Source organism: Lacerta agilis, chromosome 11, assembly GCF_009819535.1.
Source record: "Lacerta agilis isolate rLacAgi1 chromosome 11, rLacAgi1.pri, whole genome shotgun sequence".
NCBI classification, from domain to species: domain Eukaryota; kingdom Metazoa; phylum Chordata; class Lepidosauria; order Squamata; family Lacertidae; genus Lacerta; species Lacerta agilis.
Genome location: NC_046322.1, coordinates 14,070,490 through 14,087,193, shown reverse-complemented (window position 1 = coordinate 14,087,193; position 16,704 = coordinate 14,070,490). Strand labels below are relative to the sequence as shown.

Here is a 16,704-nt window from a genome sequence, read left to right as displayed (position 1 = left end):
TAAGACCAGCTTGAAATATGCTGTAGGTTTCATACACCTTCAATTGCAAAGTGGCCTTTCTTGCTAAATCCTAGTGGCATTTTCTTGGACATCTTGAATTGTTACACCCATCTCGGTTAAATAGTAAGATTTTGTGAGATTCAGCTTTTGCCTCTATACCTGTTTAGTGCTCTTCTGCAGACAAGGTTGGAAAACCAGAGGAACGTAGTTGGATCTAACACGAATTCATCCCAAAGAAGCAACGATCCCTTTTTTGAGTCGGGTAGAAACCGTGCCCTAATTATCACTGGCTCATGGCTGGTAAGTATGGATTAGAGGTACACTGATTACTTTGATGTGAGAGTTTTCCATACCCAAATAGCGGGGGGGGGGGGAAATGCTAAGAATTTAGAAAACCAAGGCAGGTAAGCACATGGTCTTGCAAAGCCACCAACACTCACATGGAACAAAAACTATACCAACTGTCTTCACATTCAGGAAACTGAGAATATTCATAAAGTTACTCCTTTTTTAATGGGTCAAAGCTTTTTGCCTTTCATTACTGCTTCCTGTGGAGTCATGGAGTTAGAATATTTGCTTTCTGTTTATCTAGCTTGTTTACCCAGCTCAGTGAGATATTTGGCCATTTGAATAAGTGTAACAGGCGTACAGGATCAGATCAATCATCCTTTTGGACAAACACCCATACCACTGACAGCAGGCAGCATTTTCCATGAGGATATGTTACTGAATAAGGTTGCTAATGATTGTGAATTATTAGAAGATATGTCTGATGGCGAATGGCATTGCAGAAGGTCTTTGCAACTGATCCACAGAGATGTTTATAAGCCCCTTTCAGACATATCTTGCAGTACAGAATCAATGTGGCTACTAACCCAAATACTCATAAGCAACCTTAGGGCATTTTTACTGGTGATATATGACTTTAGATGTCTCAAGTCATTGCAAACTGTCAGGGAACTGTCCCCGGCGCAGTGCAAGGTGGTGGAAGGGCTCTTGGGATGCTACAGAGAGACCTGGTCCCACCTGACCAGCAGCACCTCCTCTGGCAGCGGAGGGAGCAGCGAGGGGCATGCGTTTCAGGGAATGGAGGGTAGAGGCTCTGAGGATGCTGGAGAGACCTTGCACTCCCCTAGCTCAAGGGGCGATGAAGGAGAACACAGCTTCCGTCGCCCCAAAGGCGTTGAGGGGTGAGATGAAACGATGGGAGGCAGGGTTTTCATATACCGAAACTCTTTTGTTGGTGTCAGAACCGGAAGGGGCCATTCCCGGATTCTGCCGTCGCTTGAAACAGACATGAACTTATTAGCTCTGCACTGTACATAGTTTGCACAATAAAACTATTAAAGGAAAACTCGGAGTTTTGCCTGCTTACTCATGAGCAACTAACCGAGGACCTTACACAAACAAAACAGGGGAAACCTCAACATGCCATTTTATAGGGGTGGTACACACAGGACCCCAGATTCACTTTCTATCTCTGTTGTGGTGGTGTTTTCGAATTCTGATCAGATTTTGAGTTGCTCTTTGCATTTGCTGCCTTTATTTAGACTTCTTTTCAACCAAAGTGGATGAAATTTATAGGACCACTTCAAAAGTAAATCAATCCTCCCAAATTGCAGTCAAATAGGCCTGGAGACTTTTTGTGGAGGAAGTAAAAGGGATTCACTTTCCTCCATATCACCGGATGTGGAGGGGGGGGGAAATGTGGGTTGGTTGGTTTCTTAGCTCAAAATAATTAAGAGATGGCAAAGTATATATTCTTGCTGGGACATTAAAAAAAAAACTTTTCAGCCTTCCCAATCAGCCTTTACAGATCTTACAGTATGAGGCTGTCTAGAATTCCACATGTGGATTTCTGAAGTTTGGGAGGGGGGAGCAGTTGCTAAAGAAGTGAAGTGTGGAATCTTTATTTTAAAAAAGTTAAATGGTGCTTTTAACTTTACTTTTTAAAAAAAACAAAAACCAAAAAACCAAACTCCTCTGCTGTATTTTAACAAAAAAAGAAAGAAAGAAATCCAGAACTCTTCAGTGTTCTATGGGTAACATTTATTACAGCCTCTGTAAGGGTTCTGCTGTGGTTCCTTGCAAGTAAAGAGGCTCAACTCAGGTCCTGTATATTTACAGGTTTTATTGTGCAGATATGTACAGTGCAGAGGTCAAAAGTCCATGACTAGCTTAGTCACTTTCAGATCCCGGAAGTGGCGCTTTTCTGGAGCGCCCCCAACATAGGAACTTGGGCACCCCTAGTCTCCTCCTTCCCTCCTTACGTTTCACACCCCTGCGTAATTGGGGCGACGGAACTGTCGTTGCTCCCTCTTGGCTGGATCCGCTGAGGGGGCGTTGGGTCTCTGAAGCACCCCCCAACTCTCTCTCCGCTGGGCTGCTTCCGCTGAGGGAGCGTTGGGTCTCTGAAGCACCCCCCCCCAGCTCTCTCCCCGCTGGGCTGCTTTCCTTCCTGTCACTCCCGCTGGAAATCCCCCTGCTATCCCCTCAGTGCTGTGGCTCCCCATCCCTTGACAGCCCCTGCACCGCCACGCTGGGTGCTGACTGTTTCCTGACAGCCTCACTTCTTGCAAAGCGCATAGACCTAGTCCAACGTAAAGGTATTATATAGGAAAGTGTAGAGCTGTATTGGCAGAGGGCTCTGTGGCTTTCTGGCAGACCTGATGCGACTTGCAGGGTGATATTTGCCTCTTTATTCAGCCCCTATGGAGAGCCTGTGCACAGTGCTAATTTTTATAGCAACTGGAAGTTTACCGAGGACAATTATTTCTTACAGAATGAAATTCTACTGGAGAAGAAAAAGAAGAAGAAGAAACTCTTGAAACTGAAGTTTCCGAAGACAGCAGAAGAAAAGCAAAAGCAGATGGAGAGTAAAAGGAGAGCAGAGCTGGTCAAGGAGCAGCAGCAGCAGAACTTTGTTGACTTAGCTTGCGAGTGCAGTGCAGTGATTTGCTGCAGAGTAACGCCAAAGCAGAAGGCCATGGTGGTTGACCTGGTGAAGAAGTACAAGAAAGCCATAACCTTGGCCATCGGGGATGGCGCTAACGACGTAAATATGATAAAAAGTAAGTGGTGCATGCATTATTATTATTATTTTTGCCCAAACACATTTGTTTATTTAAATGTTTATATGTCTCCTGTTGTAAGGCGGGTTACAGTAAAGTCCAATAAAAATTCAGTAACAACAATAAAAGAATACCAGCGGTATTAACAGCCTGTACAAAATGTAACTTTAACAGTTTCCGACAGATGCCTGTCATCAGTAGCCTGGAAAGGCCGCAGTAAACATATGGAACAGGGCTGCACTGGTGCAGTTAAGACAGAAAAACAGGAAGGCTACCCTCACCTCCATTGGTTTTTCAATTTAACTTGCTGGGGGGGGGAGGCATCCAAGTGCATTTGGGCAATGGTATGTCCCATCTTTTATTCTTGCAGCAGCAGCAGCAGCAGCAGCAGCAGCAGCAGCAGTAGTAGTAGTAGTGTAAGGTTCGTGTGATGGTGGTTTCCACAAGTAATGGAGCAAGAGCCCAAACAGTCTTTGCAGTTTTATTGTGCAAACTCTTTACAGTGCAGAGCTACAAAAAGCATGTCTGCCTCAGTCGCTGGCAGAATCCGGGAGTGGCCCCTTCCGGCCCCTTCCCCAGCATAAGAGCTTTGGCACCCCAAATCTCCTCCTACCCTCCTTGCGTTTCACCCCTCTGCGCAATTGGGGCGCCGGAAACGGGGTGTTTCCCTCATGACCAGCTGAGCGAGGTGAGGTGCTGGGGCTCTGTGCAGCATCCCCAAGCCCTCTCCTCTCCCGGCTGGCCCCTTCCCCTTCCTCCCCACTGGAGGTGCTGCTGCTCAATTGGCGTTGGGGCTCTCTGTATGCTAACGGACCCTCCATTCCCCTCAGCGGGCCAGGAGGCAGTTCCCTGACAAGTAGTGGTAGTAGTAATAGTAGTAGTAGTAGTAGTAGTAATAATAATAATAATAATAATAATAATAATAATAATAATATGTATTTCTACCCCAGCCACTCTGGCCGGCTTCCAACAGAAGGTTAAAAATACATTGAAACACCAGTCATTAAAAACTTCCTAAACAGGGCTGCCTTCAGATGTCTTCTAAATGTCATATAGTTGTTTATTGCTTTGACATCTGATGGGAGGGCATTCCACACGGCGGGCACCACTACCAAGAAGGCCCTCTGCCTGGTTCCCGTAACCTCACTTCTCAAAATTAGGGAACCGCCAGAAGGCCCTCGGCGCTGGACCTCAGTGTCTGGGTTGAATGATGGGGGTGGAGATGCTCCTTTAGGTATACAGGACCGAGTAATGTTTTAATGCTGCAAATTCTTTTCTTGACCCAGTCTGCCACCCACATTCCTTTTTTTCTGGGTTCTACTTTTTCCTTTCTGCTATTTTTGAGAATTCTGAACTTTTAGATGACACAGTTCACTCATGTCAGAATTTAATGTTGGGAAAGCAGGAAATAATGGATGGCATAGCCTCACATGCAGTGAAAATGATTGTTTTTAATCTTTCTACACAGCAGGTGAAAATACAGATATGATTGATTTATTATAATGTGAAGCCTCTATGATGCTTACACCTGGTTTACATATAATCCTAAGGTAAATTGTTATCTGAATCATCCAGACCCGACCCAGGAGCTTAACAAAGGTTTATTCACCATGAACAAGCCACACTCTTAACCCATGGTTTGTTGTTAGTTGATAAAGCTTGGTTAATGTTAATCATTGGCTAGCATTATGTGCAAACCTGGCCCTCAACTCCCTCCCTTGGTGACAGCTTTTCGTGGAAGGAACTTTCAACTTTGTGTTTTCATTGTTGTTGTTCTAGCGGCCCATATTGGTGTTGGCATAAGTGGACAAGAAGGGATGCAAGCAGTCATGTCCAGCGACTACTCTTTTGGCCAGTTCAGATTCCTCCAAAGTTGTTGCTTGTTCACGGCCGATGGTCGTACATAAGGATGTGCAAGTTCCTTCGGTACTTCTTCTACAAAAACTTTGCATTTACGTTAGTCCACTTTTGGTACTCCTTCTTCAATGGCTATTCTGCCCAGGTAAGAGAGAGAAGCGGCCGCGCGGGAGGGGGGGTGCCTCATAAATGTCCAAGTTGGCTCATAGTCTAAGAGACAGGAACATCAGTACCAAATAATAATCATGAAGTTTACTCCGAGGTGAATTTTCTAGAATTGTGCTGAAGATTTAATTGGTGTTCTAGTCAAAGCAGTTCCTGGTGACCTAATTTATTGTGTTATGAAAAGAGCCTACAATTGCAGCTGAACTGCTGCGTAACTTTTCAACAACTGAGAATTGCAAGAGAAAAATAGGATGTGCAGTTAATTCTGTGTGTGCATGCCTGTTCTTTCCATTCTAGTTACAATCTCTTGACTGACTCGATCTTTCTCTTTTACATAAGTGCTTGGGAGATAGAAAAATGATGTAACCGAATTATTATTACATTGTTTATTGCAGACAGCTTATGAAGATTGGTTTATCACTCTCATACAACGTATTATATTCCAGCCTGCCAGTTCTCCTCGTTGGGTTGCTTGACCAGGTATGCCAACAAGTCAGAATTTCTTTCTTTTAAAAGCAGTGCAGACTTTTGGATGCCATGGAAACAGTTGACCTGAATAACTCTGTGTTGTGACCTCCATCCTGCTCAAAACTACTTACCCATGGTTGGCTCTATTGGTATACTGTAGAACTAGGAGAACAAATCCTGTAGCTACCTCCCACATCAAGGCCACACCTTCAGACCTGCCTAATTCTATCATAGAAAAAAAACAAAACCATGTGACTCTAGGTGAGGTTGGGTGTTCAGTGAATGGAACTCTTGTAGTAACCAGCCTCCAGATTCCTCTTCCTCTTTGGATGAGGTTGTTGCTGGCATCCAATCAGTCTTGAGAGGCAATGGAGCGTGCCTCCGAGGCGAGGTAAAACCCTGCAAAATGCCTGTGTTTTCAAGACTTATCAGGGAGCTATATAAAAGCCCCGTGCCTGTAAAGTCTTAGTGTCTTACGTTAGGCACCAGGTTGCTTCTGAGCAACTTGAGCTTCCATCGTATATTATATACTGACAAGGGCTGCAGAAGCAGAACTTTACTGCTGACATCACCCTTAGTGCTAAGCATGCCACTGGGCCCACCTCCTAGACATCTGTACATTGGGTGTGGATGTCCGCAGTGAGGAAGGGTATGCATTTCTGGTTTCATAGTGCAGGTATATGCACTGCATATTATGCAGAGCTTTTGTTGAACAGTATGGGAATAAGGGTGTCACCTTCCACTGGTCAAAGCAGAAACATGTCCTTATTTATATTGAAATGCCTGCAAATATTGACCCAGTTTGCTTAGCGGGTTCTTGGAGATAAGATTGTGGCTGCTTTGCTCCTCCTCCAGTCCTGCTGCTGTTGTGGGGCAAGCCATGATTGGGTTTAGTGCAGGGGTCAGCAAACTTTTTCAGCAGGGGGCCAGTCCACTGTCCCTCAGACCTTGGGGGGGGGGCGTGGACTATATTTGGGGGGGAAATAAAAATGAATTCCTATGCCCCACAAATAACCCAGAGATGGATTTTAAATAAAAGGACACATTCTACTCATGTAAAAACACACTGATTCCCGGAGCGTCCGCACGCCGGATTTAGAAGGTGTTTGGGCCTGATCCGGCCCCCAGGCCTTCGTTGCCTACCCATGGTTTAGTGCGTCATCTGTACCAGGGATGGTGATTTGTCATGTTCCAGACAGCCAAAGCTGTACGAAGGCTTGTTCTTGGGTTTCAGCTTGTGGTTTGTGCAGAGGAGACAAATCATGAGCATGGGGTAGATGAAGCCAAATCATGGTTTTGCTCATGTGCAGTGCGGCAGGACCAGAGAAGAAGCAAAGGGGCCACAATTGCTTCTCTGGGAGCTCACATGTTCATAGTGTTACATGCAAACTGGGCCATTTTTATTGGGGACCAATTTTTCTCACTGTTCCTGTAATCGAGATATGGCTACCTTTCTGTTTTACATGGAATGTTTCTGATGAGTATTACAGAGTAGTTGTGGGGGGTGCATGTTTTATAGTTTACCTATCTAGATAAAAAACAAAAACCCTGCTGTGATTATAAAATTGTAATGATTTCTTTAGGACGTGAGTGACAAGCTGAGCATACGCTTTCCTGCCTTGTACCTATCGGGACAGAGAGATTTGCTTTTCACTACAGGAGTTCTTCATAAGCCTCCTGCACGGTGTCATATCATCACTGATTATTTCTTCATACCGTACGGTGCTTACCTACAAACCATGGGGCAAGATGGAGAAGCGCCCTCGGATTACCAGTCCTTCGCTGTCACAGCGTCCTCCTCTCTCATAATCGCTGTCAACTTTCAGGCAAGTAGATGAATCTCAAATAGCTCCTCTGTCTGCTGTACCCAAAGCGCATCAGTGAAATGGGCAGCTTGGTAACCAGGCTCTCTCTGATGCTTGAACACAGAGATTTATGGCCAGACATTGTGTGTGCGGGTGGGAGATTGAGAAACTGAACGACCGTTTCTCAGCCAGTGTGGTGTAGTGGTTAAGAGCGGTAGACTTGTAATCTGGTGAACCGGGTTCGCATCTCGGCTCCTCCACATGCAGCTGCTGGGTGACCTTGGGCTAGTCACACTTCTCTGAAGTCTCTCAGCCCCACTCACCTCACAGAGTGTTTGTTGTGGGGGGAGGAAGGGAAAGGAGAATGTTAGCCGCTTTGAGACTCCTTCGGGTAGTGAAAAGCGGATATCAAATCCAAAACAATTCTACTCTCTTCTGTAGACCTGGAGAAGTTTTGTGTGATATGAGACCGGGTGTGAGGAGGGCTGAGAGAGAGAGACCCCGTCCTGCACTATACATTTAAAGCAGTATTATACCACTTTAAAATTGTCCTGACTTATTCTCCCCCCCCCCAACAAGAATCCTTGGAACTGTAGCTTGTTGAGAGCTGCTAGGACAGTGGTGTCCAAACTTTTTCAAAGAGGGCCAGATTTGATGAAGTGAAGGGCCAGCCAAAGTTGTTGACCTTTTTAAGGGTTGAAGTTATTGACAGTTTTTAGGATTTTACCCCAGCAAATAAACTGCCACAGGGGCTGGATTAGGCCCCCGAAACAGACTTTGGACATGCCTGTGTTAAGAGAACTCTATTCCTTCACAGAGCTACATTCCCAGAGTGGTTTAAGAATCAATCCCTCTTCACCGTTGTCACTCTGGGAACTGTAGCGCTGTGAGGGGAATAGGAATCTGACAACTCTCAGCAGCCTCAATAAACTACATTTCTTACAGAGAAGCCCATGACTCTTTCAGGTGGCACGATGCTGCTTAAATGTATGGTGCAGATGGAGCCCAGAGTGTTGCTATGGCTCTGTCTCGTAGCAACTCTGCCTTCATCTGTCCCTCACATCTGTGCATCTTAACCACTGGAACTCCTGCAAGAGGAGCAGGAAACCTGCGTGGCCCCTATCACCAGAAGAAGCATCTGGCAAGAGTGCAAGTGTGCTGACCGATTTGGGCTTTTTGCAATTGTTTCTTCCTTTTTCTTACAATCCTGCCCTCCTCTCGTGAGAGACCAGGACACAGCTTTTACAGCAATCATAAAAACCCAGCACTAAAAACCCAAAGCAAAAATCACAACCCACATCGTAAGTAAGTTATGCAGGTCAAGCAGATTCCACAGTGTTCCAACTAAGGCCACAGGAACGAGGAGGTTTTTAGCTGATACTTCTATGTGCAAACAGTGTGTGGACAATAACCAGATTTTAGTTGAAAACTAAGATTTTAGAACTTAGTTGTCTCTAAGGTGCTACTGGAAGGATTTTTTTAAAAATTTTGTTTTCGACCAGATTTTTGTTAAAGAGGGAGCTTCATGATAACTCTTTCATGCTGTCTTCTGAGCACAAGCAACTCTTGCTTCTCTTTGAAGCAAACCCAAAAGATTTAAAGCAGGAGAGGTGAAATGTTGGCTGTGGGAAATGGTATGAGGGAAAGGAAATGAGGGAGAGACAGAGAGAGGGAGAAACAGAGAGAAATTGCTCTTGCAGTAGACCAGGAGGGCTGAGGGATGGCTCGCTGCTCTGTCTACTTGAGCATGCAGTTCCTCAGAAAGTCAACCTGAAGAACAGCTTGGACATAGCTGGGAGAAAGTAGCAAATGGAGATGCTGGTCTCCTTTGTCCTCCCCTCCCTTGTGTTCATCTTGCCCATTGGAGAACTGTCTTCAAGGTTTTGCAGAATCTATTGACACCTCCCACCTGCACCGTGATCTGTCCTCTTTCTAACTTCCGCGTGTCTGTCTGTTTGCTTCTAGATGGGGCTGGATACATCTTACTGGACGTTTGTGAATGCTTTCTCAATATTTGGGAGTATTGCACTTTACTTCGGAATTATGTTTGATCTACACAGTTCTGGGATCCATGTCCTTTTTCCTTCTGCTTTTCAGTTTACAGGTCAGTACTTAACTATCTCACCATAGCTGTAGCCACATTAGTGACTACAAATGCCATGTGACCCCAAAGAGGCTACACTATCCTGGTGTGCCCTCCACGATGTCATTGGGACTAAAAACCCCATCATCCCCAGTCATGCTGGCTGGAGCTGATGGAGTTGAAAGTTCAACAGCATTTGGCAAAGGCCGTCTTAAAAGAGAAGCAAGTGTTTAAAGTTTGGGCCTGGTAAGGAGGGGCTCCATTTTATACAATTTCATTGAATTTTATGTTCTGCTGAAGCTGCTGACGTTCAGAAAACTGACAACATATCACAGGCATATTTGAGGCCATAGAAAATGGATGGTTGGGAACCAAACCAAACGTACACTAGCAATTTTTATGGGGCTGTTGCTAATAACTATTAATCATCAAATTCGAGTTTGCGTTGGGACATCATATATCTGTATCTGGTTTCTAATCAGATTTATTGTTTGCATTCATTTAAATCACAATAAAAATATCACCATCTTATTGTTATTATTTAAATTTGTATACTGCCCTTAACCCGTAGATCTTGAAAGACCTACATTGGCTCCCAGTACATTTCTGAGCACAATTCAAATGTGTTGGTGCTGACCTTTAAAGCCCTAAACGGCCTTGGTCCAGTATACCTGAAGGAGCGTCTCCACCCCCATCGTTCTACCCGGACACCGAGGTCCAGTGCCGAGGGCCTTCTGGCGGTTCCCTCACTGCGAGAAACCAAGTTACAGGGAACCAGGCAGAGGGCCTTCTCGGTAGTGGCACCTGCCCTGTGGAACACCCTCCCACCAGATGTCAAAGAGAAAAAACAACTACCAGACTTTTAGAAGACATCTGAAAGCAGCCCTGTTTAGGGAAGCTTTTAATGTTTAATAGATTATTGTATTTTAACATTCTGTTGGGAGCCGCCCAGAGTGGCTGGGGAAACCCAGCCAGATGGGCAGGGTATAAATAATAAATTATTATTATCACAGGGTGGTTCACAACATAAAAGTAGAAGATAAAAAACACAAAATACAGAATAAAAGCAAGAACGAAAACAAACCAATAACCCCCTCCCTCCCTGCCTTTTCCGCTACCACCTTTCCACAAAAGCAGTCATCCTCAAAGTGGCTTTAGAGATGGAGCGGGGGCTGGGGACCGCAGAGCTCAGTAGAAGGGCACACATTGTAGAAGACCCCAGGTTAAATCTTTGGCATCTCAAAGGTCCTCAAATAGCAGGGCTGGTAGGTACACCTGCTGGAGACTTAGAAGTGCTGCTGCAAGTCAGACTAGGTAGGACAATTTGGGTCTCCAACTGCTTTTGGACTACAATTCCCATCATCCCTGACCACTGGTCCTGCTAGCTAGGGATCATGGGAGTTGTAGTCCAAAAACAGCTGGAGACCCAAGTTAGGGAAATCTTGAGGTAGACCAATGGTTTTGCTTGATGCAAGGCAGCTTCATATATTAGACACACACACACCACTTCAGTCTTCACCAACATGGTGCCCTCCTGATGCTTTGGACTATAACTCCCACCAGCCCTGTGCTGCCTGGAGCTGATGGGATTTGTAGTCCATTGCATCTGGAGAGTGCCAGGTTGGTGAAGGCTGCAGCAAAGAGTCATAGTATTTGGGCCCCAAGACACCATGCTCAAGACAAATGCTCTGCAAGTTACTTCTCAAAATATAAACCCATCACCAAAGCCTTAATAATAAAAAGCGCCAGTAATTCTTGTAGTAATAACATTGCAAGCATGTTTGCTTTCTGTGTGATACTATTAGCATGAAGGGGAGCGCCACAGCCATAGCTATGTGTACATTACTCTTTCCTCTCTTCTTCCTCCTACAGGTACTGCTCCAAACGCTCTCCGGCAACCGTATCTCTGGTTGACAATAATCCTATCAGTTGCACTTTGCTTGCTGCCAGTGGTTGCTCTCCGTTTCTTGAGCATGACCATTTGGCCTTCGGAAAGCGAGAAGGTACGTATGAGAAATGTGGAGGGCGTTAACTTAAAACAGGGCGAGTAGTGCTGAGCTCGAATGAGCCCACTGGTCCGTCTCAATGCAAAGTAGCACCTTAGGTTCCCAGCATATTCCAGGAGTCCACAGGACTTCACTTAATGTTCTGTCCGTAGCAAGCGGGTCCTTTTCCCTGCTTCATCGTTAACCTTTCATGCAACTTTCTGCTTTAAAAGATCCAGAAGAATCGCAAGAAGTTCAAGGCCGAAGAGGAAAAGTGGAAGCGAAGGCAAAGCGTCTTCCGCCGCGGGATCTCGGGCCGCCGTTCTGCTTATGCCTTCTCCCACCAGCGGGGTTACGCTGACCTCATAGCTTCTGGGCGGATCATTCGTAAAAGGAGAGCTTCGTTAACCGCAGTCCTTGGCAACAATTTAGCAGAAGTCAGGCAAGCTGAAGAAGCCAGCTGATGATTTTCTGTGTCCTAGAAGAAGTGGGTTCCTCCCCCTCCGCTTTGAAAAACAATTGCACAAAGTTTTTATTTTTTAATGAAAAACTCAGGATTCTTTTTTTGGGGGGGGGGGATTTCAAGATTATGAAGACAGCTTGATTTCCTCCTCAAGCTACTTCGTTTGAGACAACTGAACTGAAGAACTGAGCAGTGTTTTCAGATCTTGATCCTTGTATATTTTGTTTCACGTGAAATTGAAGGATATAAATCTATGGGCTTAAAGACCAACAATTGCAACAGTTGTTGTTCTTTTAAAATGATACTTAGAACTTCATGTCTTTCTTTTTTTAAAAATGCCATCATGAAATACAGTTTCAACTGATGTTTCGTGCCTCAACACCAAAGATGGACTTAGCTGAGAAGCAAAACGGTTCTGTGTGCCACTTCATTCCACTAATTCAGCTATGATGATGTTTTTTTTAGCTAACCAAAGATGTCCTCTTTTTGTTTAAAACAGAAAGGTGTGCAGTTTTACTTCGCAAGCATTCAGAACCATTATTCACCAATCTATGGGTGTATTGTGGTCCAAAGCAGCATGCTTTTAATAATTTTCAGGGATTTTGGTGGGGACAGGTCAGTATATGCAAAGCATCTTAATCAGGTTAGCCTCTTAATCTGGCATTGGGGATAGGGAGCCTGTGGCTGTGTGCATGCTGTTGAGACTCCAACTCCCATCCGCTGCAGCCACGATGGCCAATAGTCAGGGGTGATGAGAGTTGTAGTTCAGCAACATCTGGATGGCAACAAGCTCCCTATCTCTGTTCCAGGGACATCAAGGCCTGGTCCAGGAGTCATGGCTAGTTTGCCACATACACTCAGTCGGGGGATACTCTACTGAAATCACCACCAATTGTTCACCAGCAGGACTTGGTGAATCGAATCTCTTATCTGGTGTATTGTTTTATACCACTGCCTTTCCTCTTTTTAAAAGTCTCTGTGCTCTTTGTATCTTGTTCTGCAAAAAAAAGGGAAGAGATACCAAACCAGTGAAGAGTGTATTATTGGCATACTTCCTTGATTTTCTACCTGCTTAACCTTTATGCAAGGTAGACGTCAATGATTCTCACGTTATGGGAATTATTTCCATGTACAGGTGAAACTCAACAAATTTGAATATCATGGAAAGGTTCATTTCTTACAGTAATTCAACTTAAAAGGTGAAACTAATATATGAGATAGACTCATGACATGCAAAGCGAGATGTGTCAAGCCTTTATTTGTTATAATTGTGATGATCATGGCGTACAGCTGATGAGAACCCCAAATTAACAGTTTCAACTTTGGGGTTTTCATCAGCTGTACGCCATAATCATCACAATTATAACAAACGAAAGCTTGACATATCTCGCTTTGCATGTCATGAGTCTATCTCATATACTGTATTAAACTCCAGTAGCTAATGAAAACAATTGCTTACATAAATGGGCTTTTCCATGATATTCTAATTTTTTGAGTTTCACCTGTAGAACAGGTGTGAGGAACTTTTGGCCCTCCAGATGTTGCTGAAGTACAACTCCCATCCTCCCTAGCCATTGATTTTTGCTGGGTGTGATGGGAATTGTAGTTCCCCACACCTGATGTAGAACATGTGGACACCATTGTACTTAAAAGGCACATGCGTTGTCTATTTTACTACACATGTATATGTGGCTAAAACCAGTCGTGCATGGGTTCTTCATACATGATAACGTGCATGCTTAAGTGAGACCCATGTTACAAGTCATGGGTGAAACAGACTAAACTGAATAAAATGTTTCCCCCCCCCCCACTGGGTGATGGTTCAAAGCACAAATTGGAACAAGAGAATTGACCACATCAAGGATGACTCCTTTTCACTATGTTTTAATAGTAAAAAAAAAAGTTTGAGATTTTTAATGTACAGATCTTCAGGTTTTTGTGTTGGGACATATAAATGGTTTACATTTCAAAAATGTCGGCATACACCAATGTGTCTTGTTAAATATTCATTATATAGTTCCACTTTTTTTTTTTTTTTTGCAAACCATGCAGCCCGGTGTCTAAAATCGTCCTTTAGGAGCATGGAATTCATACATTTCTTCATTATCATTGTTATTTAATGTGCAAACGTTTACAGCTTTTTTTTCAGTAGGTGGGAGATGACGACTTTAGTTTCCTAGATTGATTTCTCTCCATCCAAAGATGAGGTGGCTAGCCACACGTTTTAAGCTCCTACTCTGGGTGCAATATTAATTTTAACGTGCTGGTTGAGATAGATATGCCATACACTTGTATCCAAACCATAAATTGTAAATATTTTATTTGCTTAAAGATAATGTACATATTTAACAGGCCTTAATTTTTAATGCTTTTGACTGTTTTCACTGGTCCAAAATATTTTTATTAAACTATACTTCAAATATGTATTTGTATATATTCATATAGTGTTCAGCGACTTTTGTGAGAGTGCAACTGTTACTTTATTTGCTATGTTTATGTTCTCCCTTTCCATCAAGTAACTCAAGAGTAGCACACACAGTTCTCCCCATCTGTCAGGAACAGGCAGGAGTCCAAAGGAGGCAGGGGGCAGGAGGACAAACCAAGAGAAGGGGATTCTGTGAGGCAGGGAAAAGGGGAAGAGTCTGGGCAGTCAGAGATGGAAGAAGTTGCAGGAAGGTGCAGAGGTAGAGACAGCGCCAGAGAGAGTCGGTGTCATGCACTGATTGGACGAAGAGAGGAACCAGCTGGGGAACCACCAAGGGAAGCAGGCTCAGAACCTGACAAGTGGTGGTGGGACAACGATGGGGGTCAAAGGGAGGTGTTGGAAGCTGAAGAGGTAACAGGGCTTAGTGAGCTGGGAGAGTCTGTGGCAGAGAGAAGTCCGGAATCAGAAGCTGGAGCAGGAGAGAAGGGAGGTCAAGAGGCGCAGATGTCTCCCCCTTGTGCTGTGAAAAGCTCCCCTCCCCGCTATTCTCCCAGAACCAGGAGAGGCATGAATCGGGAGGAGCAAAGGCAGACACACAGGCGCAGTCTCAGATTGCTTGGGGGTGGGGACCGGGACCCAGGAGAGACAGAGACATAGGTGACTGTGGGGAGTTGGGGATGTTTATTCTTGGCAGCTGCATCATGGGGGACCTGCCAGAGTTGAGCTGTGGTGCACATTAGGCCTAACCCTCCTGTACAGATCCTCTTTTGCTAATAGTTAACTTCAATTCACTCAGGTGATTTACTGCCGTTCGCTCCTGTCAAAGGGCTTAAAGAGATATGAGCAGCTGGAGATGTTGCACAGGAGGAGTTTTTAGTTGATTGCGAGCACCACCTTTTGCTATTCCAATTTGTATACTCTCTGCAGGGTGCAGCAGTAAAACTGCTACAACATTTGCAAAGCTAAGCAGAGTACGGTATGGATTCAAATTGGATGGGAGACTGTGCATTTGGGATTCCTGCATTGTAGGGGGTTGAACTACAGATAACCCTTGGGGTCCTTCCAACTCCACAATTGCATGATTCTTTGAGAACACTTGGGCTGGATCTATACAGATTTTTTTTTTTAAAAAAAAAAAAGCTACAGAAGAACATGTTATAAAAGCTCTTAAAGGAAAATCCCATTGGTGACGGATCACTGCTCTACAGTGCCATCTGGTGTTGCATGTTTATAAGGCAGGTCTAACGATATAGTACAGTCGTACCTCGGGTTACGTACTTAATTGGTTCCAGGTCGCTGTACGTAACCCGAAACACGCGCTTAGCGCATTCGCAAAGTGCACAGAGCGCATGCGCGGATTGCGTGTGTGGCAAGTTACACTTCCAGGTTATGGGAGTTCGTAACCCGAAAAGTACGCAACCCGAAGCGTATGTAACCTGAGGTACAACTGTAATTGACTAGCCGCTTGAGTCTTTGCTCCAGCTCAAAAATCTGCTGAAAGTGAAGTCTAATATTTTACCACTAGAGGTCTCCCCACACACCTGACTTTAGATAGCTAGAATATAATAGGTAAGTTGGTGGTCTGTGGATCCCAGGGGGTCTGCAGAACCTCCCCAGGAGGTCTGTGGCATCATTCACATAACAAAAACAACCGTAGAAATATCAAAATGTTCAAAAGTAGGGGGTCCATGGTTCGGCTTCTGAAAAACATGGAGCCCGCAGTATTTAATTAGGGACGACTGTGCTAGATGATGCACAAGCATCTTGCTTTCCTTGTTACAGAGGAGTGAAAAATGTGTGTTTAATACAGTACATATACAGTGCTTTCCCCCTTAAGAGAGACAGCTGCTGCTTTTTTTAAAAAAAAGAACTACATAAGAATAGCTAAGCCAGCTGCAACAAAAAATTACAAGGAACTTGCAGGGGTTTATTACAACATGAACTTTCATGATTCAAGCATGCAAGTTTAAAACAAGCACGTACACAAACTCATGCATACTCTCATATTCTGCAATTTGCAAAACCAGCATAATGTTTGGGGCTGGTTAAGTATATAGGATTGTCAATCAGGCTTTGTTTGTTAGTTTGTTTTTTAACCCTCCTAATATGTTAATCCTTTTACACAGAGCAAAGAAAAATAGGGTGCTAATATTTCCCCTCCTATTATTAACACTATAGCATTTTCAATGTACACAGTGCTTTATAAGGCACAAGGCTGGTCTCTCTTTCCCACTGAGCTAACAAACCGAATTAATGCTCTGGATAGGAGCAGTGAGGGAGACAGGATAGTATCAGGAGGCATGGATGCCACGCAATGAGAGATGAATCTTAAGTATGAGAATTTTGTTACACTCAATTTCCCCCCCATCCTGTTTGGCTGGA

The 16,704-nt window shown here is 44.3% G+C and overlaps 1 protein-coding gene across 1 annotated transcript in view; it reads left to right on the top strand.

Annotated features, from left to right (window-relative positions):
* ATP8B1 (ATPase phospholipid transporting 8B1) overlaps positions 1–13,023 on the top strand; it is a 70,365-nt gene extending 57,342 nt beyond the window's left edge. Inside the window, 12 exon segments of the mRNA XM_033164341.1 lie at positions 168–300; positions 2,783–3,071; positions 4,851–4,940; positions 4,943–5,073; positions 5,489–5,518; positions 5,520–5,573; positions 7,145–7,215; positions 7,217–7,263; positions 7,266–7,387; positions 9,332–9,470; positions 11,322–11,452; positions 11,668–13,023. Of these exon segments, the coding sequence (XP_033020232.1) occupies positions 168–300; positions 2,783–3,071; positions 4,851–4,940; positions 4,943–5,073; positions 5,489–5,518; positions 5,520–5,573; positions 7,145–7,215; positions 7,217–7,263; positions 7,266–7,387; positions 9,332–9,470; positions 11,322–11,452; positions 11,668–11,898 (1,468 nt within the window). The 3' untranslated portion in view covers positions 11,899–13,023.
* The last annotated feature ends 3,681 nt before the right edge of the window (positions 13,024–16,704 follow it).